General features: G+C 38.4%; 1 protein-coding gene across 10 annotated transcripts in view; it reads right to left on the reverse strand.

The window, feature by feature from the left end:
* The window catches only part of Ipcef1 (interaction protein for cytohesin exchange factors 1), a 155,490-nt gene that overhangs the window by 21,775 nt on the left and 110,708 nt on the right, over nucleotides 1–23,007 (reverse strand). For 9 of the 10 annotated variants that reach the window (XM_048800180.1, XM_048800157.1, XM_048800162.1 and 6 more), the window contains 5 exons: nucleotides 21,791–21,864; nucleotides 20,243–20,314; nucleotides 14,125–14,183; nucleotides 12,820–12,905; nucleotides 2,014–2,386 (listed from right to left, as the gene is read on the reverse strand). In XM_048800180.1, the coding sequence (XP_048656137.1) occupies nucleotides 2,014–2,386; nucleotides 12,820–12,905; nucleotides 14,125–14,183; nucleotides 20,243–20,314; nucleotides 21,791–21,864 (664 nt within the window). The remainder of the gene's footprint in view (nucleotides 1–2,013; nucleotides 2,387–12,819; nucleotides 12,906–14,124; nucleotides 14,184–20,242; nucleotides 20,315–21,790; nucleotides 21,865–23,007) is intronic. The other variant, XM_048800193.1, reaches the window with a different exon arrangement.

Below are 23,007 nucleotides of genomic sequence, written 5' to 3' on the forward strand. Positions count from 1 at the left end.
ACTCCATTAACCTCATCACCTCTCTTCCCGCTACCATGATGAAGACCATGATGAATCCCTAGAGCTTGAAAGTCTGAAACTCTGCAGAGTAGAAAAGCAATATGATGCAATTAACACCCTCTTTTTTTTAATAGCTTTCACTACAGGGAGAAATGTCTACAAGGAGTTTTAAATTCAGTATCAAATTCTAGCAAGCACAATTTTAATTGCATACCAACTGCAAAATATTTCTTTCATTGTTTAAATGAAAGAAAGGCTATAATACATGCTGTCTGCTTGTTTCAGGACTCAGTTATTAACCTTTAAACATCTTTTTGAGGATAAAAACCTCTTTCTCCAGCAAACACATCTTGAGACTGGGAATCTAAAAATTAATCTGAAAATTTAACTTCTATCTTGGACCTTGTAGAAACTCCAATTCCTGAAAAACACCCTGAGCAGTGTTTCAGACACAGAAATTCCAGGGCTTTTTGTTTTGTTTTTTTTTCCATTGGCAACTCAAAACCAATATTTGTTTAGAAGTCACAAGAATGAAAAGCTACCTTCTTCTCCAACATGCAAACACGTTAAGAAAATACACAATATGCAATTTGATTACTCAACAGCAAGTCATCAAAAATACAAGCAAAGGCTGGGCTGCGTTTCCATAGAGATGACTTTATGTGGTTCAGTTCTTTGGGGAATTTGATCAAATCCTCAGCAGCAGGAGAAAATCATCAGCAAAAATTCTGTAACACATAGTAAGTAACCGCCAACAAATCAGTGAGGGGAAAATACTTCCATATTCTCTTCCTCTCTATTGAGAGAAGCACCCTCACCTCAAGCTGTTCCAAGAAGCACCCAGATTTTATTGGTCACTCTGCATGTAATTCAAAGCTAAAGAACACCAGGTTTCCTCATTCTTAGATTAAAAGAGCTATTGATGCCCCGCCAAGCTCCACAGCACTTGCATTCCCAGGATGGCGTTTAGACAGAGACGAGAACTGCATTCATCTTCCCATGACTCTCAGGCTATGGATCCTAAAGGAAAACTCTCCATCTGCAGGGTTATCTCTTGGGAAAGACTATAAAAGGAATTTTAGTATCTATGGTACTTAGGAAACTATGCTCATTATATGGGGGTGAGTGGAGGGGAGGTGTCGGAAACTTTTTTAGTTCTACTCATAGATTAAAGTAAGAATTTTTAACAGGAAAATAATAGCTATAATAGATGTAGTACTTTTTATTATTTTCTTCAATCCAAATCCTCTATCTGAAAGGATTTTTCTAAGCATCAAATTTGAGGTCATTTAAATCAAGATACCTAAATTCTCTCTTCATTATATCATAAGAACAAAAATTGCCATCAATATGCAATCGGTAATCAATATTCAATGAAAATAGTTCTCTCAGAATAAAGAAATAACTCCAAAGACAAGGACGCATTACCTTCCAAGGAGCCTGCTCTATACAGACAGCTCATGAAATCAAAAAGAAGATTCTTATGCTGAACCTAGTACCTCTTTTTCACTTGTACCACTGACCTTAATTTACACTTCCAAGGAGACACAAGTAAGCCCAATACTTGGTCCACACAATGACAGGTCCTGAGTCTGAGGCAGCCTCAGTCTCCTCTTTCAATCCCATCATCTGATCTTCACCCTTCATTCCTCAATGGGCCATTTCTCTTCCCCTCCCCACTTAACTCTCACGAGCTCCAGAGAATGGAACCAAAATTAGAGTCAATCTTTTCCTTAAACTAGTGGAAAGATATTACATCATGACCACATGTCTCTCTTTTAAGCATTTGTTTAATGACACTTAGAGCAGGTCATTAGTGACCTGGCAATGGAAGTTGTCACAGGGAAACTTCCCAAGCAGCATGAGGCTTGGCCCCACTTGATCATGTAAATTTAAATCACCATTCATGAGTTACAAATTCACACTCATCTGTTACAAATTCACATTAGAGTTACACACACACACACACACACACACATTCTCTAAATAATTGTAAATGCTTTCTTAGTTTACCTTTCTCCATCACCCTTGATCCAGGAGCCTTGTCTGGGACAGTGAGATGATCTTGATTGCTACTCAATGAAGAAGTGTCATCACTAGACAAAGAGTTCAAAAACCCACTTTCGGATGTGACGAAGCTGGTGTCCAGGGCCTTGCAACTGGGAGCCTCTGAGGGTGCAGGGGCATGGACCTGCACGGCAAAAGCGAGTGCGTGCCCCACATCTCCAGCAGCAGGTGAGCTGTTCACGATGTCCAGCCAGGACTGTCTTTCTTTAGATCCCGAGGAAGAACCGCTGCTGGCCGTCTTTATTGTATTTTCCAGGGAAGAGAAAGAACACGATGTTTCACTCAATTTGGGTGAGGACGAAGATGCCCGCTGGGCAGCCTATTTCCACAAATAAAACCAAGAAAGAATAAAATAAATGGTGATCAAACCATCAGTCTCTATCCTTATTTTTAATACAGGCATCCTGCTGTTGTTTTAAAAGGTGACCAAGAATAAGAGAATAGAAGGACAAACCCATGCTATTCATTTCCATCTGGCAGCCATTGAGATCCCATTCTCTAAAACTGATCGGTAGAACTTTGAATTTGCCATTCAAGGATCTGAAAAATCTCCACATCACTCTATTATTCAGTGTTCTCCAGAAACTTAAAATGCCTTTTGGGGGCACTCTTTAGAATACTGAAGTACACCTTGAGCAAAACAATATAATTTGTAATCTGTCATTCAATGCACACAGATGGAGCAAGACCTCTAGAGAAAGGTGATTAAGAGAAAGACAGCAGGGCTCTGGGGTGCAGCTCAGTGGGAGAACACTTGGCTGGCATGTGCAATGCCCTGGGCTCCATCCCCAACACTGAAAGAGGACGGGCAGCAAAAGCTGGAGCCAGACAGGAAGCCTGGTCATGTTGATGAGTGCCCAGGATCGTGGCCCACATGTTCCTCAGCACATGACCAGTGTCAAGTCATAACTACCCAGGTGAGGCGGGAGGACATTAACTCACCCTTCAATCTCTTAAAAACATTTAATAAAGTTTCAAGGAGGAAAACAAGAATAAGCAACCTCTCAATTCTTTCATAAGAAACCAAAATTGGCACCACGGAGAAGGAGAAGGGTGTTGATGACTTGGAATCTTCTGGGTCTGCCCTGCAGGGAGCTCTTTTTAATGTTCTATGTAGCAACTCTGTGCTGTTCCTCTATTGTTCATTTTATTGGTCAATAAAACCCCCAAATTAGACTCTCATGTTCTCTGGACCACCTTGTATCTCCAATGGCATAAGACAAGAAGGGATTTTTATAATTTCATTTTATCACTCTTTATATCCTGCTATTAGATACTATATACCTATTGGTTTCAAGAACTCAAATCTCAAAGGAGGCAACTGGAAGGAGATTTATTAAAGAGAATACGCAAAAGAGCAAACTAGGATCCTCTCCCAAAATCTCAAAATCATTGCAACTAACTTCTTCAGAATGACTAACTTTGTTCCAAAATTAGTATGGCTCCCTGAATTCTGCAGGTGCTAAACTCTGAATTTTATTGGGAAAAATCCAGTATTTAATCAACATGTACCAAACTGAATGCATAGTAAACATGTATTATTACATAATGAATCTTTTAAAGAAATATGGCATTAAAATATCTATTTCAGATGCAAACCGATCACTCCCATCTTCTCAATAGTAAAATACTGGCACCGACATGAAAATGTTCCATTCAAGAATGTGTCAAGTGGCTTGAGAACTGGCTACCTTAAATCACAGAGGCCATTTAATCACTAAGAGATTAAAGATCTGTAACTCACTAAATAAAGGCTTAGTTATCTGGAGGAGGGAACACAAAAGCCCTAAATGCTCCAAATAAATGTCACAAATAGTTCACTTATTAACAGGATCTACAAAATACATATTTAACAAAAATACCCATGCTGGCCCAGCCCTGACACGTTCCCCTGATTGTGAGCTATTTTGGTAAAACTTGGCTTCCACGTGATCAACTTCCTTTTTTTTGAAAAGAGACCAAGCGTGAGCTTTTCCTGTTGCTCCTGCCGACACTACTTTAATTGGATTAGAGCAAAATGGGCTATTTGAGAAAGAGATTGTGTACTCAGTTGCCGGGATACTTTCCATAAGGTTTTCTAAACCTCAACAAACTGTTTAAAGGACTAAAGAAAGATGTGTAAGATGAGAATCAGAAAAGTCTGTGGAGTGTTCTATATTCCTGTTGGGTGCTGCTCAAACAAAATGCAAATTATCAGTGCAATTTCCCCAGGCACCATGTAACGCTGATGAAATGGAGAAAAAGATTAAAGAAAGAAAGAACTAAAATTCTGCAGTTACCAATGGCCAGTACCAAGCACAGAAATCTTAGGTCAGTGCCTTGGTGAAGCATCTCTGCAATATACTCATAAAACTCCCAAGTGCCTGTGAAGGTAGAAAGGAGTGGACAGACTCTTCTTCCACCCCATCTCTGTTTGACTGACAGGAGCCCATCCTCCAGCCAGTTCAAGTGCCAGCTCCTCCAGGAAGCCTTCTCTGAAAACTTCAGGGCCTGTTAGATACCTATGCCTGGTGCTCCTGGGCTTACTTCCAGCATAGCCAGTAAATGCCATTTTATTTGTTACCTTATATTGCAATTGCTGATGGACTGCTAACCTTTCTTGGTAAGCTGCTTGAGAACAGGCTGTTTTTAGTCATTTTTGAACCTCCATTTTTTTTGCATCTGTGCCTGATACATAGTTGGTAACAAATTAATGCCAGCAAGGAATGAATGAGAGAGCCAACTATATAGAAAAAAAGCTCACCAGCATAGTTTAGTCTCTTACTGAAGATTCCCTGAAATTCTCTCTAGAGTTGCTAAAGGTATTTTATCCTAATTCCGGGATCAAGGGGTTATTGCTATAAATTACAACGCAAATAATCCCACAAATGCTCTCATCTTAAATAAAATTATTTTACTTAGAGATTAATAACTCTATGTGGTTTCGTCCATTTAAAAATATTCAGGTTTGTTCAGAGACCCTGTGTCTAATAGAAGAAAAAGTAGGCCCTAATCTCCATCATGTGGGATTAGGCCCTAACTTCCTTAATAAGACTCCTTTGGCGCAAGAATTAAAATCAAGAATCAATAAATGGGATGCACTCAAGCTAAAAAGTTTCTTTGCAGCAAAAGAAACAATCTGGGGGTGAAAAGAGAGCCTACATCTTGGGAGCAAATCTTTCCCCTCACACATCAGATAGAGCACTAATCTCTAAGGGTTTATAAAGAATTCAAAAAGTTAAACACCAAAAAAACAACCCAATCAATAAATGGGCCAAGGACCTGAACAGACACTTCTCGGAAGAGGATATACAATCAATCAACAAATACATTAAACAATGTTCATCATCACTAGCAATTAGAGAAACAATGCAAATCAAAACTACTCTAAGATTTCATCTTACTCCAGTCAGAATGGCAGCTACTATGAAGACAAACAACAATAAGTGTTGGTGAGGATGTGGAGGAAAAGGCACACTCATACATTGCTGGTGGGACTGTAAATTGCTGCAGCCAATATGGAAAGCAGTATGAAGATTTCTTTAAAAATTGGGAGTGGAACCACCATTTGACCTAGCTATCCCTCTCCTCAGTCTAAACCCAAAGGACTTAAAAACAGTATACTACAGGGTCACAGCCACATCAAAGTTTATAGCAGCACAATTCACAACACCTAAACTGTGGAACCAACCAAGATGCCCTTCAATAGATGAATGGATAAAAAAATGTATCATATACAATTAAATATTACTCAGCAATAAAAGAGAATGAAATCATGGCATTTGCAGGTAAATGGATGGAGAAGATAATGCTAATTGAGGTTAGCCAATCCTCCCAAAAAATGCAAAATATTTTCTCTGATATAAGGAGGCTGATTCATAGTGGAGTAGGGAGAGGGAGCATGGGAGGAATAGACGAACTCTAGATAGGGCAGAGGGGTGGGAGGTGAAGGGAGGGGGCATGGGGTTAGAAATGATGGTGGAATGTGATGGACATTATTATCCAAAGTACATGTATAAAGATGTTAATTGGTGTGAATATACTTTGTGTACAACCAGAGATATGAAAAATTGTGCTCTAAATGTGTAATAAGAATTGTAATGCCTTCCACTGTCACATATAAATAAAAAATTAATTAAAAAATAAAAATAAAATAAATAAATAAAAACATTCAGGTTTGAAATGTTTTAATTTTTGATGAGAAAAATAAATACATTATAAAGATCTTGGTTTTACTTAAGAAACTTTGGTAAGATTAAGCTTAAAAACTAAAATTGATTTTTCCTATTTTCTGCATAGGATACTTTTATTTATTGAAGGAGTTAAATTCAAATTATAGTTAGCTCTAAAATCCTTTTCTCTGAATTGTTTTCAAAACACAAGTTTGACATGGTGAAAAATAGTTTAAAATAACCACCAAAGGCCTGTAATTAGGAAGAAGTGATTCAGTATATAAATCTGAAGTAACATTAGTCAAGTTACATTAAAAAAAAAGAAATGGAGGAATCATTTAATACTAAGCATAATAAAATCAAACAAGAAAAAGGGAAGGAAAGTACACAGACATTCTTTCCCTTATTGGCCTTTTAATAGAAACAGAGCAGTCCACTGTCATCGATCCCTAGGAGGCATGGTATGTGTCTCTCCCATAAGCTAGGAGAAGCAATGCCCTAACACACAGAAGACCACGTACAGTATACTGCCTCCTCCTCACTGACCTTCTGTATGACCTTGGGCATGAGCTGGCAGGGATCCACTCCTCACTCCAATCTTCAGTGTCTAAGTGACCTTGGAGAAGTCATTTTACCTCCAAGCCCTATTCTACTGGTTTCTGCTTCCACTATTGTCCCTTCCCTGGGCATCCTCCAAATAACAGCAAGAGCATTTCTAAAGCACAAACCAAACCATGATATTCCTCCACTGAAAGCCCTCCAATAACTGCCCATCACCAATACAAAAATATGCACTGTCGTCATGAGAACTGAGGAGGCTCACATGGACCCCTGAATACCTCTCTACTACACCTCCTTCCATGTCCCCTCCACCTATCCTTTCTGGTCATGTTTCCCTCCTTTCTGTCCCTTCAGTGCATCTGTGGTGACTGACAGGCCCCTCCTGTGGATTCCTGATTGACTACCTCCTCCCTATCTCTTTGACCTCGACTCATATATCACTTCTTCCGGAGGGTCTCCCTGTCACAGTGCACAAAACAGCCCCAACCACTCCTCAGCACATTATCCCATTTATCTGCTTCACAGAACTTATTAGTATTTGAAATAATTTTTTTGAACTATCAATTTATTGTCCCTCTTTTCAACTTAGAACTTAAGTTGCTCAAGGGAGGGAATATTGTCCAGTTCTGTATTTCCTTATCCCCAGCAGTATCTGGCATGTGGAACATTCATGAAAATTTCATCAGCTTCCTGACTGACAGATTTATCAAGAAAATCAAATACTATGAAGGAACCTTCTCAATAAAACATATACATCTTGCAAATGTTACTTATGATGGTTGCTTTTACTTCTCAGGGCCTTGGCTTCCTTATTTGTAAAACTAATACAGGACTTTTGTTTAAAAAAATCCTCTTAAAGCTATGCAAAAGCACTGCACAAAGTTAAAGTTATTTCTTCTAAACCACATAGGAAAATATTTACAGAGCAAAAAATTTGTGGAGGGTACAGATGAGGTCACAGTAATCACCTATTCATCCACCTATTCATCCATTAAATATTTATCTGGTTTTAAGTATGTGCTGAACACAGTCACAAAGGCTGTAGGTAAACATAAAATATACTGTAAACCATCTTGGATTTTTTTTTATTTTTAATTTTTTTTTGTAGTCATACAAAATACCTTTATTTTATTATTGATTTATTTTTATGTGGTGCTGAGGATCAAACCCAGGGCCTTACACATGCTAGGCAGGCAGTCTACCACTGAGCCACAACCCTAGCCTCCCCACCTTTGATTCTAAAAATTTAATAATTATGCTGGGGTTGTGGCTCAGTAGTAGAGTGCTCACATAGCATGTTCGAGGTCCTGCATTCAATCCTCAGCACCACATAAACAAATAAAAATAAATTTTAATAATTAGAAAAATAAGTCAGATGTGCAAAATCTAAAATACAAGGCAGATTATGATAACATGAAAAAGCATCAAAAAAACAAAATGCTACAGAAATGGAGTTCAGAAAAAGGCAGACTCCTCCTGATATAGACGACTAGGCCACCTCTGTGAAGGAAGGCCCACCTGAAGAAGCAGGCTTGAAAGACATGTAGAAGGGGGGACTGGTGTAGGAACGGGGACAAGTGGTTCCTGCAAGTCGAGAAACTTCTCACTATAGGCACAAGAGCAGGAAAGAGTAAAAAGCTCTTGGAAAATAGCAGGCAATTTCCTGGACCAATGGCAAAGGAGAAATGGGCAAGACTGTAAAGGTTATTGGAAGAAATCCCAGGGCCTCAAAGACCAAGGCAAAGAGTCAGGAATTAATATTATAAGCAAAGAGATTCAGTGAAAGGTTGTGTGTAATGAATCCATCTTCTTAGACCTGAACTTCAGGAAGAACAATTCAGAGGTGGTTTTTAACAGGAGAAAGGAACTAGAGGCAGGAAGAGAAAAACAGCCTGCTATTTCAATAACTCACAGGAGCAGGGGTTAATGAGGGCCGGGACTAGGGCAGGGAGACAGGAAGAGGTGGTGGGGCAGGCACGGTGCTCTGTGATTGGGGAGCCAGCTGCAAAGATGAACCGGTCAGGCAAGAGGCAAAAATATACAAGAAAATTTTAGAAAAGTCTTAAAGTCAGTTCAATGTTCAACAACAGAGCTTATGATTATTATGATGATGCTCATAATGATGATCATTATGATTATTTGCATCTTGAAGGAAAAGAGTGAATTTCCCTTTTTTCTGATAATTTTTCATACAACTGTACATAGGCAAGCATTCCTACCATTTCATCTAGTGCAGATATTGAATGATAAAGTGACCTTTAGCAGACAGCTATTCAAGATCCATTTTGTCAGAATTAAATATGAATTTCTAAAATTAATTTTACCCTTTCTGTATTTAATCCTCAACTTCCTCCTCTGTCACTGGCCAATGAGCCAGGCAGCAGGATTTATTTTCACTTATTGCTTCTTTAGTTTCCGTTAGCTGACTTTTTTTTTTTCAACATTTGGATATAAAGGAATTATACTTCTAAAAAGTATCAAAATTTAAGGACTTACATTAAAATGATCTTCAAGAGCTATTATTCATCCTTGCTTCTCTCATATTTGACCCACCTATTGATGCTCAAACTTCCAAATATAGTCAAAATCCAACCATTCCTTTCACAACCACCCCACTACCCACCCCCCAGGGAATCACTGCCATCTTTCACTGTAGATTATTACACACCCTCCTGCATCCTTTCAAAATGGAAATTATCACATCCTCTACTCTCATACCCTCCAAAGGCTCCCTAAACAACTCCAACAGAACATGGAAGCCCTTCGCTGGCCACAGGCCCCCTACAGTGTGGCCACCTCCACCCCCTGACCTGGCCTCCTGCCATTCTCATCCTGGTTTACCCTGCTCCTGCCACACTGGCCTCCTTGCATGACTTTGCACCAAGCGACCTTGATTCTGACACATTTGTTTGGGAAACTCCTTCCCCACATAGCCCCTCAGCCAATTCCCAAAGTGCCTTTCAAGATTTCTGCTCAGATCTAAGCTCTCAATGGGGACATCCTGGACACCTGTCCATTGTCACAACCCAACCTCTACCCCCAGGATTCCCAATCTCCTCACTCTCCCTCTCTAGTGCCACTGATAGTGCACAAGTTTACTTCGTATGTTGACTGTTGACAATGTATCTCCTTCCACTACAAGTGTGGCTCCATGCAGAATGTGAACCATTACCTGCTTTATTCACTGATGTGCCCCAAGTAGCAAGAAGAGGGGTCCACAATACTCCAGGAACCCCTCTTAAATGAATGAATGAGCAGAAAAGGACAGATAAGTTTATCAGATAACACTTTTTAAAAATTAAGAAAATACATGGAGGAGATTTTTCGTGATGCTTATAGCTCTTAAATCACTTTGTAACTTAGAAAATCAGGCTTGCAACGTGAATGAAGCTTTTCTTGCTCTCTTATAAATTTCAAGGAATCCTGGATAATTATTTCTACAAATAATCTTTTAAAGGGAAACTTACAGATCCCCATCTATTTTGTTTTGCGTTTTTTTGTTTTGTTTTGTTTTGTTTTTCCTTTTGTTTTTGTTGGGGGGTGGGGAGCCCGGGATTAAATTCAGGGGCACTCCCCAACTGAGCCACATCCCCAGCTCTATTTTTTGCACTTTATTTAGAGACAGGGTCTCACTGAGTTGTTTAGTGCCTCACCATTGCTGAGGCTGGCTTTGAACTCGTGATCCTCTTACCTCAGCATCCTAAGCTGCTGGGATTACAAGTGTGCGCCACCACATCCAGCCCCTATCTATTTTGAGTCTTTTAATAAGTCTGTGGAAAAAATAACCCATTTCTAATTCCTTTGAGGATAAACAATCCTGTAAAGCCTGCTCACAATGAAGGAACATGAACCAAACCTCCTCTTCACGACAGGAGGATCCCTAAATGTCTTCATTCCCTTGTGGAATGTCATTCAGCCCATTAGGAGCAGAAGCCCAAAATGGCTTGGTGTTCAAGTTTCACTGCTTTTCTTTACAACTATTAGAATGGATGTACATTGAATTGATTCTTTTCAAGACTTAACATTTTTTGAGATGATTTTCAATAATAATAATATTTAATAATATTAATTATTTAATATTAATAATAGTTGAGTTCATCATCATGAAATGAAAATCCATTACCCAAAATATTTTCTAAAGCAAGAACTTAGAAAAAAATTATTTTTCACCCTAGGCTTGTATATCCAATTCATGGCTAACCTATATCATGTTCAGCCAAACAATACCTAGTTTCATGCACTAGATAAAAGTTACCAGGATTTCTTAAAACTTCACCCGTTTACATTTTAAAAAGCTCAATGTTATTTTAACTAAGTGCCTTGCTTGTCTGTTTTTCAAAACAAGAGAAAACAAAAACAAAATCTGCCTGAAAAATATGTGAGCAGGAGGAACATTCTGTTACTAAGGGGGAAAAATCTGATTATTCAACATTTATCTATTTTCCAATATATTTCTTGAGAAAATGTTAGCCTTAATGGACTGTCAAAAACTGATCAACTTAGAAGATAATAGGAAATAACATTTGATGGATGACTCAGAACATTGTAAAGAATCTTTAAAGTTTAACAGCCTGGTTCACTGCTCTCATAAGCATCCCTTCATTTATCTGTTACCAAACAAGCCCTCCATGAGCTTTGGCTCTGTGGATGGACAAGCACAACAGACAGTGGAAAGGGCACTCACTCCCAGCCAGAATAGCCTCAATTCCCCGACAGGCGCTGTCCGCTGGGGGGTCTGGCCCTGCCACTCAACACCTCTGAACCTGTTTCCTAACCATAAGACAGTGACATCTACTTCCTCATGGCCTCAGCTGAAGAAAGCATTTCTTAATCCAGGAAAAAAATACATTAACCAAATGGAAGCAATGGATAAATCTGGCACATTAATGTCAAGAACATCTTTTATAAAAAGAAAGTATGAAGGAGTTTAAAGAGTTAACAAAGTGAAATTTGATCACTTTTAGCTGACAAATATATATTTTATTTGACATTAATGCACATGACTAGTATAAATAATCCTAATATATGTAATAGTAAATTAAGAAATGCTATAAATTAAATATAAAAAGAGGAACAAGCAGCAACTTAAAATACCCAGAGGCTTAATAGACACTTTGCAAAAGAGAAAATCCAAATGGCCAATAAACATAAAAGATGTCATTTGAACAGTATTAAACACATAATGATGCCATCAGTCATCAGTAAAATGCAAATTAAATAATGCTATTTCTCAAAGTTGTTAGAAGATTAAATTATCATATATTTAGGTCATTTACATAAGTCCTAATACATAGTAGATATTTTTTTTAAAAAATCCTACTGAGGCTGTAGCTCAATGGTAGATCTTATGCATAGCATACCTGAGGACCTGGGTTCAACCACACATACACACAGAAAAAAAGCAAATTAATCAAATAAATAAAAAACATAAATCTACTTCCTCAGTGATCCTTCTCTGACCCTTTCTAAGGGACCATCCATCCAAATATGAAGCAATTTTCTAGTCTTACTACCTATAAATAATACCAACACACACAAAGCTTAGAATCAAATTTGGATTGCTCTCTAGGGATTGCAAAATTATTCCACACACAATCTTAATGCAATAACCCCACTCTTGACTTCCTATTTTTCTGACTCTACTTTTTTTAATGCTATTTTTTATCCCCTTTAAATTCATTTTGCATCTTATTCTACAAGCACCTAGGTAAGGTGCTTTAAATTCTTTCTGAGGACAAACAGGGTATTAAAAAACATTGCAAAGCAAGTCTTTCCAAGTATTGGATTACTACTTAGACACCCTTTGCCCTTCCATGAATCCTGTGAGCAGGATACTTCTGTGCGTCCTGCACAGATGCACTGTGTTTGTTAGATCAGTGAGTAGCTATAGAGAAGGCTCAGAGTCCAGCACCTTGAGAACCCACTTGCTCTTTGGCAGATACCTTAATTTAGTCTGTTCAAAAAAATTGTATCAGGCAAAGTAGTTTCTACCTACTTGGAAGGAAAGACTGACCAACAGACCACTGACGTCTGCACCTACCAAAGGAGAGGAAGTGGCAGAGTAAGGAGGGGGCGGAGTCTCCGTGGCTATATCAGGATCCTCCTGCTCACTTTCACTGTAGCATTCTGTAACAAAAAGGAAAACACTTCATGTTTAAATGCTGCCATCATTTATTCCATAATGTATGAGCATAGGTTTTTCTCCATCTAGCTATTGCAATTTCAATCCAATTCAGAAAAAATACAAATCTAGTGAAATACTTGGTACAAAGGAATTACTGAAGATGGAGAAACAAATGGCCCCTCTGGGTTTCTGCTCTCCAAGAACATCCCACAGGCACGAAGAGGACCAACCAGAGCTCAGGGAAAATAGAAGAACTCCTCAAAGAAAGAATTCATACACTAAGAAGAAGGTCAATGGGGAATATGTTTGATGATAGGAAACGTCATGAATTGAGTGAGCTGAAGCTGGCTGGGCACCCAAGCCATCAGGAGTGGGCCAAAAGGGAAGGGACCAACAGGCCAAGTCAGCAGGGAGAACCGGATATATAGAGACCCCCCAAGGCACACTGAAAATGAAGCTTTTGAAAGTTTGGGGGAAAAGATCTTATTTGACGAGATCGCATTGGACTCCTTCATGGCTTTAAGTCATTTGCCACTGTTTTCTTTCTAAATTTAAGATTGTACAAATTTGTTATCAAAAAATAAAACTCCCTATTTCCAATTCCTTAGTCTAGAATTGTCCCTGGATGTGGTTTGAGCATTTCAGGGACAGTCTCAGTTCAGTGGCCCTGGCAGCCGGCAAAGCCGCCCTCTTCTGCACAGCAAGGAGTAATTGCATCAGGAAGAATTAGACTCCCGCAGCTTTTGAACCCTGAGAGCTACAGAGTATGCTAAAAATATGGCCTGTGTCCCAATCTGACCTTCAGGTTCCCAGTACAATCTTGGGGTAATCACTCTCAGCACACACCTGGCGGAAATGTTAAAATATCAGAGAGGAAACAGTGGGATGAAAGTTATCTGCCTAGATCATGACAAGTTCACGGGTATGAGTAAGAATTCAGTTAAGTAGAGCAATAAAACATTTGCATTGGCAATTGCCTGAGATATCAGTGAAGCCTACAGCTGCTCAAGTGTGGGTGAAGTGTGAAATCATTCAGAGCCGGCCTGGGAAGCTCTCGTCTATGTTGGTGAGTCTGTGTGAATGTGTCTGTCTCTACACTCAGATCATTTCAAATGCCAAACTGTTTCCTCAGGATCAGACTATATATAGAATTTGATATTGTTTTTCTCATCTTAGTCTAATTCTCTGGTTACTTTTTCAGAACTTTAGAATGGAATATACCTTCATCCTTTGTAGTGGATTCAAGATGGATCACAGCTATTCCAAGTTTATTTAACCACCTAGGATTCAAGTAGAAAGTAAATGTTAGACCAAAGAGATTGGCCCCCTTCCCTCACACCTTCCCCTTGGACCACCTGAGGGAGGGTCTTGTGCCAGACTCCATCATGAAAGTCAGTCCTAATTCAACTGTCAGCCTGAACATTTCAAGAATCAGCATAAGTTTAGGGCATCAAAACAGAAGGCTGGACATAATGGTGCATGCCCAGTAGTTCGGGAGGCTGAGGCAGGAGGACAACAAGTTCAAGGCTAGCCTCAGTAACTTCACAAGACACTAAGCAACACAGCGAGGTCCTGCCGCTGAATAAAATATAAAAAAGGCTGGGGATGTGGCTCAGTGGTTAAGCACCTCTGGGTTCAATTCCCAGTACCAAAAAACAAAATAAAATAAGGCCTCTAGTGTCATACTTTCCTTTCAGGGTATGCTCTGTGAGATAAGCAAGCTGGCCATCATGCAGTTGCTTAAAGCAGGCAGCTAAATTAGGTATTCTAAATACATAAACAAATATACCTTTTATAATTATGCACTTGAAAATTTTAGTAACCATCAAAAAATTTACCACTGAATGTAGTAACTTGTTCATTAAAGTTATATCTCTATCACTTTTAATGATGTCAATTTATTTTAGAAAATATAAAGACCATCGATTTAAAACCAGGAAGATTACCACATCAATCAGTAAAAGATCTGTCCCCAAGACTGAAAGTTATTTCTAAACTGGGGAAATCTATTCCTTGAAAAATTTTACATAAAATAAAAATTGACCATCTTCTCTATTGTATTGATTTCTCATCTTATTGACAATGAAGTCCAATTAAACTTCAATAACAAAAATATTACTACTAGGCAAACCCTAAGGAACTCATATAAACTCATGGTTTATAACTTGAGGCCATAGTAGTTCCTTCTTAAGATTTTCGCTTTGAATTCACTTTAAAACATGAATTTTAAAAGATAAGAGACAGCAATGGGTCTATTTCATATATTCCTAGTTGTGTAATGTTATGCTTAATGCGGTTTGGAGGCAGTGACTACCCAGGTGATTTATTTCTACTTTTCTGTGTGTTTTAAAATATTCATACTGTGTATTCTATATTTTTTTTTTTGAGAAATGATCATTTCACAGTGACCTAAGTCAATCAATAGGAACAAAATAACAGCAACAGTGCTCTGTATCTCTGGACTCATGTTTACTTTCATTGCTTCTAGTCCTACAACGCCTCATGCCTCACTCAGCACCCTGCACTCTCATCGTGGTCCACAGATTGCACACTCTGACCCATAACTGTCAACTATTTAGAAATCCTTACCTGATCATCAGCCAGCAATGACCTGACTATATTCATTATTTTTTTTCCTTTAATTTTTATTGTTGGTTGTTCAAAACATGACATAGTTCTTGACATATCATATTTCACACTTTGATTCAAGTGGGTTATGAACTCCCATTTTTACCCCGTATACAGATTGCAGCATCACATCGGTGACACATCCACTGTTTTACATATTGCTATACTAGTGTCTGTTGTGTTCTGCTGCCTTTCCTATCCTCTACTATCTCCCCTCCCCTCCCTATTCATTATTTTTTAACAGAAAAAAATAACAAATTTAATTTTCAAAATACATAAAAGAGGAGATTCTACAAGAAAAAAGATGAGCCCCAAATGACCAAGACTGGACCAATATCAGAGCCCAGACCCTGCCACAGAAACCCCAAAATGTTGATCAAATCCCAGTTGAGAACTATGAAAAACAAACAGAAAAAAATCACAGAAAAAAACCTCAATAGTTAATACATAAATGGAAAAGTTATCCAGTCTCAAGAGCATTTTAGAAAATGCATAGCTAAACACAGGAAAATATATTCACTACTGGATTGGAAAACTTAAAAAATGTTGATTTCTAGGGCTGGTGTTGTGGCCCAGGTTAAAGCACTCACCTAGCACGTGTGAGACCCTGGGTTTGATCCTCAGCACCACATAAAAATAAATAAAATAAAGATATTGTGTCCAACGACAACTAAAAAAAAATTAAAAAAGAAAAAATATTGATTTCTAGTGCTTAGGAGCAAATGGAACAATGGACATTCTCATCCATTGTTGGATTAAACATGAAAATCAATACAGCCGATTTTGAGTAGGCAATTTGATGTTATTATTCAAAATTGAAATATCCACCCTTTTGTCCAAAAATTAAATTATAAATGTCTATTTTATACCTTTAAACATATCTTCATGTACAGAAACATGGGAAAATGTTAACTGCCAATGAGGCTTATAATAGCAGAAAGAGAAAAACACTGAGACAATATAATTGTCCACTAAAAATAAAATGGATGCATAAATTATGACGTTGATTTTACTGACACCATGTTATAATGAAGCCACTAAAAGACTAAGGGGATAGCTTATAATAACCTAGAAAATCCTAATATATGATTCATGGAAAAGACCAAGTATCAAATATGTTTAGTTGTTCTAATATATTTTTAAAATTATATATGTGTGTAAGTGCATAAATTGCTATGATAGAAAAGTGTCAGGAAGAATATACATCATGTTATTAAAAGTAGTTAATGCCAGGCAGAGAAGTTGAATTGGAAGGTAAAAGAGGAACATGGGCAGTCTCTCATTTTTCCTATTTCTGCATTGTTTGATTTTTTTACAAGAATGTTTTATGTATTACTTAAGTACAAGTAATAGTAGTTACTATTAAAGATTACATCTTAAAAACTTTTTAAAATTTATTTTTTGGTGTAGATGGACACAACACAATGCATTTATTTTTATGTGGTGCTGAGGATCAAACCCCAGTCCCGCCCATGCTAGGCGAGCACTCTACCGCTGAGCCACAATCCCAGCCCAACATCTTAAAAACTTGATGAGGCAAAACACAATAAATTTCATGGTTCACTTTTTAAAATACTATAATAACCATTTGTTGCCCCCCCTCAAAAAAGGATCTAAAAGTGAAATAGACAAAATAAAAAAAAAAAAGTAAAAAGAAAATAGTTTTGAATTGAGGGTGCCTGAAATAAGAGAATGTGTTTCTAAACCTCTTTCCAAAACATGAAAATATTGCAAAGTGGAAGAGTATTGACTAAAGATTCCTTTCCACATTCACCCAAAACTTCATGTACTTTTCCTTGCCACCATTAGTTAGCTGCTGCAATGATTAGTGATTGTTCAGAACCCAAGTGAGAGTTATCTTTCTAGAACCCATTGGCTTAGAGCACCTCCTTTGCCGAGAATTTTCTATAACCTTATGGTAGTACAAAAACTTCTGTGGCTAAATAGATGCACAAAGGGACTTATATTTACACAAAAGAAGATGGCAGACGTTTCCTGAGAGTTTGTTGTCTATGAGTTTGATGAGAATATACGAGTTGGAGCACAAGTATTAGGAAATCGATGTAAAAAACAAGAACGTTCTTCCCACAAACACCATCTAGAAAGCATCAATCTCCTGTCTTTGCCTAGAAACCAACTCTTTCATTACCCTTAATTACTTACCCAGTACTTATAAATTGAGGGTCGCTGCAGAACATGAGAAGTTTCTATTAAACTTAATTACCTTTCCTTTCATGGCCCTTGAGAGAAATGTCACTACCCAGAAATACAGTTACCCAGGAGACGAACATCTGCACCAGAGCCCATCACTGCCATGCCACCTCCTCTTCCCTCACACCTCTACATCTCACCAGAAACATTATGGACTGGTGTAAACAGACTACGTCAACAGAAGGGAAGATCTTCAGGTGGTAGAAAAAAGTTAACTTGGTAGCCTAGAGAGATTCTGCATTATTGGCTATTAAAAAAATCATCTTCAGAATAATAAAATTCCATAATACTATTCATACTTTATTTACATATACGTATTACATATAAAGAAATCATGATATAGTCAGGCATAGACAAAATAGGCTATGTACCCATGAGTGACCAGATGAGTAATTTTCAAGCATAAATGTCACTACAGAGATTCAAAAACAGGGAATCAAGACACCCTAATTTCAAATTTCAATGTATATCTTGCTTGTAAGTTAGAAAGAAGAACACTAACAAATTTTCAAGTAAAATAACAGCTCTTCACAACATAGATGAGCAGTAAGACCTTGGCTTGATAACTGTGACAAGTTTTGATTTAACAGCCAACACAGTGAGTATATGTACACATCTACAGCTACTACACATACAAATGAGTTGCCATTCAATAAATATCTGCAAATGGAGCACAAAAACATAGAAGACCAAATGGATATGTACAGGAAAATCAGAGAGTTGGTGGGGTAGGAAGACAGGAGGCTAAACAACTCTGATATGTGATTGAAAGAGCTAATTATAATCTGAAATCTGATGGATTGAGTGAAGGCACTAAGGGTCTTGCCTCTTATTAGTTGAAGAATGTATTTGACTGGGTTGGAGGAAAAATTCAGTAGCTGATAAAACATTTAGAAGGGATTGTTTCTCTGAGAAGCTCAGTCTCACTGACACCTTACTGGGGAAAACAGAAGTACCCTGAAAGAATCAGACCCAGGATGGGTGGAAAAGATGGTGAGAGGGAAGGATCTACAAGACACCTATAGAGGGGAGAAGTCAAGGACAGCAGGAGGCCACTGTGAGTGGGTGGCAGGCAGCACAGTCTCACTGCCAGTAAAGACCACTGAGAGTTCATTGGTGGCTCAGCAAGACTGGCACTCACCATCACAGGGTACCAAGCACCTCAGGCTGGACCTTGTGCCTTGACCCACACCTTACAGAGCAAGGGCTGGCTAGCCAAAGGACCAGCTCACAGTACAAATGAAAAGATAAGGATAGAACTTTGTGAAATGCTAAATTTCCTCTTGTTTTGTGTATCTGCTCTTAATTTTTCTCAGATGCTTGAAAAAGACCCTGGAAAAAAAAAGCTAAAATCAAAAAGGGGAGAAACTTTTGTCCTTAACTAAGTTGGCCAAAGACATATTTGGAAGACAGTTGTCAAAGCCATGCCTCATTATGCCTAACACAGGATTTCCCAACTACCTGTGAGTCATTGTGCCCTCATCTGAAGGGACATGGCAGGGAGGTAACAGTAGGGGGCAAGCGCCAATGCTCCTAGCTAGACAGGGCTATAAAGAGAGACTGTGTGTGTCTGAGGGTGGGGAGGGGGAGATGAAAGCTAGATATTATTTTCTTGAAGTTTCTGAGATGGCAAAGAAAAAGTACATAAGATACAGATAAGTAAGGATTTTATTAGGTACAAATAAAATAGGTTTTCAGCATAAGCTCTATGAATGGAGGAGCTGAGTGTGTGTTTATTGCTACCACCCATCATCTGCTACCGTGGGGCACACAGTGTTGTGTTTCATAAACATATTTTAATTGGAGAGGTGAAGGTAATAAGAGACACTGGGAATTATGGGAAGAAGGCTAAAATTAAATGGAACACCCCAAGTCAGCCCCTGAGATACAGACTCATTCAAACAGCAGCCATCGTCATGTGCCTTAATCTAAACCAGGAGGGGACAGAGGGCCTGAAGCGCACTTATTTAAACAGAGCAAATAGGAAATGAAGCTCTGGATGTAAAATTTTTAAATGATAGATGCTCTCAGCAAGGACATTTTACAAAATGTTCAGAATGATGCATAAAGAAGTGATAAATCGTGAATCACCATGGTATCCACACAGCACATATTAAATGCAGTAGAGTGAGAGTTTTACATGTGGAAAGCTACAAAATCAGTCACAAAATACCTTTAAGTTTTTCTCCTTGTAATGCTGATTCTCATTTAAATATGTTCTCACCATGACTTCTGTCTACTCTTTCCTCAACCTAGGGTGCCCTCAGAACAATCTTACCACTTCTTCCCTAAAGTAGCCTTTCAGATATGTGTGGTTCTTTAAAATGCTTCTGAACATAGAAGTCAGCAAGATGACTTTATAACTGCTAAGGAAATTAATTCTTAAATAACATAAAGAAATAAAACAATAATTAATACAAACATAGGCTACAAATTCCAAGGCCTGGCCAAGGCAAGTCTGTTCCATTAAGGTCTGGATTTAGCAAGATCTTCTACTTACACGTTCATTTCCTGCAAATTCTCAGCTGCAAAATAGAAGGTCTTGATCTGTGGATGGTTGATCTTAAATGCACTTGAAGAGGGAAAAACACAAACATATAAGAATTAGTACTTGCATTTATCAGTGGGTCTGTAAGTAAATAAAATACAAATACAACAGTCATCTTAAATAACTGCTTTCTTTATAAGTTTACAAAAAAACATTATTCGATTAAATACCTATTGTCTAGTCCTTATTTTAGTTAGGGTGCTAATGGTCAATTTCCATGTCAAGGCTGCGTCTTAGTGTTACTTTCCATTTAAAACATAAGGGCATAACCTTTTGTTTCCACTTGCTAACTGCTTTACGATAAGGATACAGTAAGTTAGAATTTAGATTCACAGAGGTGTCAAATACTCATATCAACGCCTTCACATTAAGCATTGATTCAAATTCAATCAAATCTACAGCAAAATTTTATTTACAGGAAAATAATCAGATATGGAACCTCCACACACAACAAGTCCTCAGAAACCTTATCTAAGGCATGATGCGTTCATTATTAAAGGGAACATGGGAAGTGGATTTGGGTTTAAAGAAGACATATGAAACATTGAAGATAACAAACAATAAAGTGTTTCCCCTTTACCATTTAGACCGGAAGTCCTGCAGAACAGGACAGTTTTTTTTAAAGACCCACTCAAAAACCACAGGCATCAACACACTGCATGTATCACGAAACACGCTGCTAGGCCAGAATGTCAAAGAATTAGAGCCAACACTGGTTTATTAATTTCTTATGAGAAAACAACAAATTACTGCAACTAGTAACAGATGAACGAGGAAATGCCCCTTTCTGATAAGACTGGAAAAGAAGCCAAAGGTAGAAGACAGAATAGGAGAGGTGAAAGAAGACGGAAAGAGCAAACTACATCAGGAGATCTCATGGGAAGGCACTTGACTAAGAGGCTGGGGACCACAGTCAGAGCCAGCTCTGCCCAGAGCCCTGGGCGGGTCACACAGACTCTCCAGGCTGTTCCCTCCTTAGGAGACAAGCGCCGTGAGCAGGGGACTGCTCTGTTTCTGCCAGTTATCAAATCTCTGGGACGTAAACTACATCAGGGTGCAATCCCAAGTTTAAGACATCTCAGAGAGTTCACTTCCACATGAGCAAGGAGATTCTGGTCCAACATGATGCCTTCAAGGTCATCCGGTGAGACTCCTTCACCTTCTGTTCTTCTCTTTACAAGGTCAAAACCTTGACATTTGACCTTGCCAGCCCCAGATGGGAGCACACTTTTCTCTCCATTGCACACTCAGTTATCAACGACATTCTTTGCCAAGGCTTCATGGGGGTTTGAAAACCCATCTGCTCCACAAAATGAAATGCCAGAAAGCAAGAGGTTATATATTTCTATGAGTGTCTAGGGTGCCAACCCATGATGCTCAAAATTCTCAGACATCTGAGCATTGCCTTCACTCACTTCCAATTCACCACATCACCTGGTGGACATTAAAAACAGTTATTATCCCAGCTCAGGGTTTTGTGGAAGGTAAGAGACGACTTACTGCTTTTTCTTGCATTCAGATGCTCTTTCCACGGTGAAATCGGGCAGGTTCACAAATCCATCAGCTTTCTCTGCCTGAAACAAACACATGCCACAAACAGAAATAGATACATCAGCCCGAGGGATTAATCTACTGAGATCATCTACATGGAATAGAGAACATTTAAATGAAGTGAGGTAGAATCCAATGGACCTCCTCAAACCAGCATTAATTAACTATGAGCTTATCCCAGATACACTGTTCATAAGGAAATTAATTTCTCATCATTAGTCACCCAGAATCTTTTTGTGAGAACTGTGACATGCTCAGGGATGGTCAATGTGTTTCAGTCTTGGGGGAGGCCACAAAGCCCACCACCAGAGTCCTACTTCCCGCTGGGCATAGGCACCCTCAGCCTACCACTAGCACCCTGACTTTGGAGTTAGCACATCTACATTCCTACCATGGATCTTTCTCTAGGTGGTTGTTACGGCTTTAATGAGCCCAGATAAATAAAACACTTAGCAGACAAAACAAACATTATTCCCTCTCTGGAGACTGAAAGCAGTGTTTGGAGAATAAAGCCCAGAGCCACATCCTGCACAATCTCAGTTCCATAATCGATTCCTATAAAGGAAAGACTTCAGGGGGGAAATGATGGTTCTGAGGACATAGTATCAATGTTGCTGGAAATCATCAAAAATTTCACAGGACATGTAATTATGCTACCTCTCTATGGATTCATTAATCTATATTTTGTGAAGAACTATTTAACTGAGCCACAAGGAAGCCAGATTGTCATAAATGGAATGCAAATCTCTTTTTATCTACACTGATGTCTCTGAGTGGAGAAATTCAGTCCATAAGATTAAACATGGATGAGTCAGTGGTTATGGGACTATGAGTAAAAGTTGCTTTGGAAAATACTACCTTAATTTTAAAAGTCAGCTAGCTATTCAATTAGTGCCATGGGTGCTCTCAGTTCACCTCCTTGTTCATCTCTTTTTCTTACTAACAACTAGAGGGCAACTTTCACTCTTTTCTTCAGAAACATTAAACTATGAGACATTCAACCTTATTCGCATCATCTGTCTCCTGCATGACTTAGTTTATTCCATTCTTCATCTACAATGGCTTCTTCTTATAAAAATAAAAACTCAATTTTAATGAGCACATCTTCCTTTAAATATATATACATGTGCCTATACTTAATGAATATGTATTCAAATATATATATA

Source organism: Marmota marmota, unplaced genomic scaffold (assembly GCF_001458135.2).
Source record: "Marmota marmota marmota unplaced genomic scaffold, marMar, whole genome shotgun sequence".
NCBI lineage: Eukaryota > Metazoa > Chordata > Mammalia > Rodentia > Sciuridae > Marmota > Marmota marmota.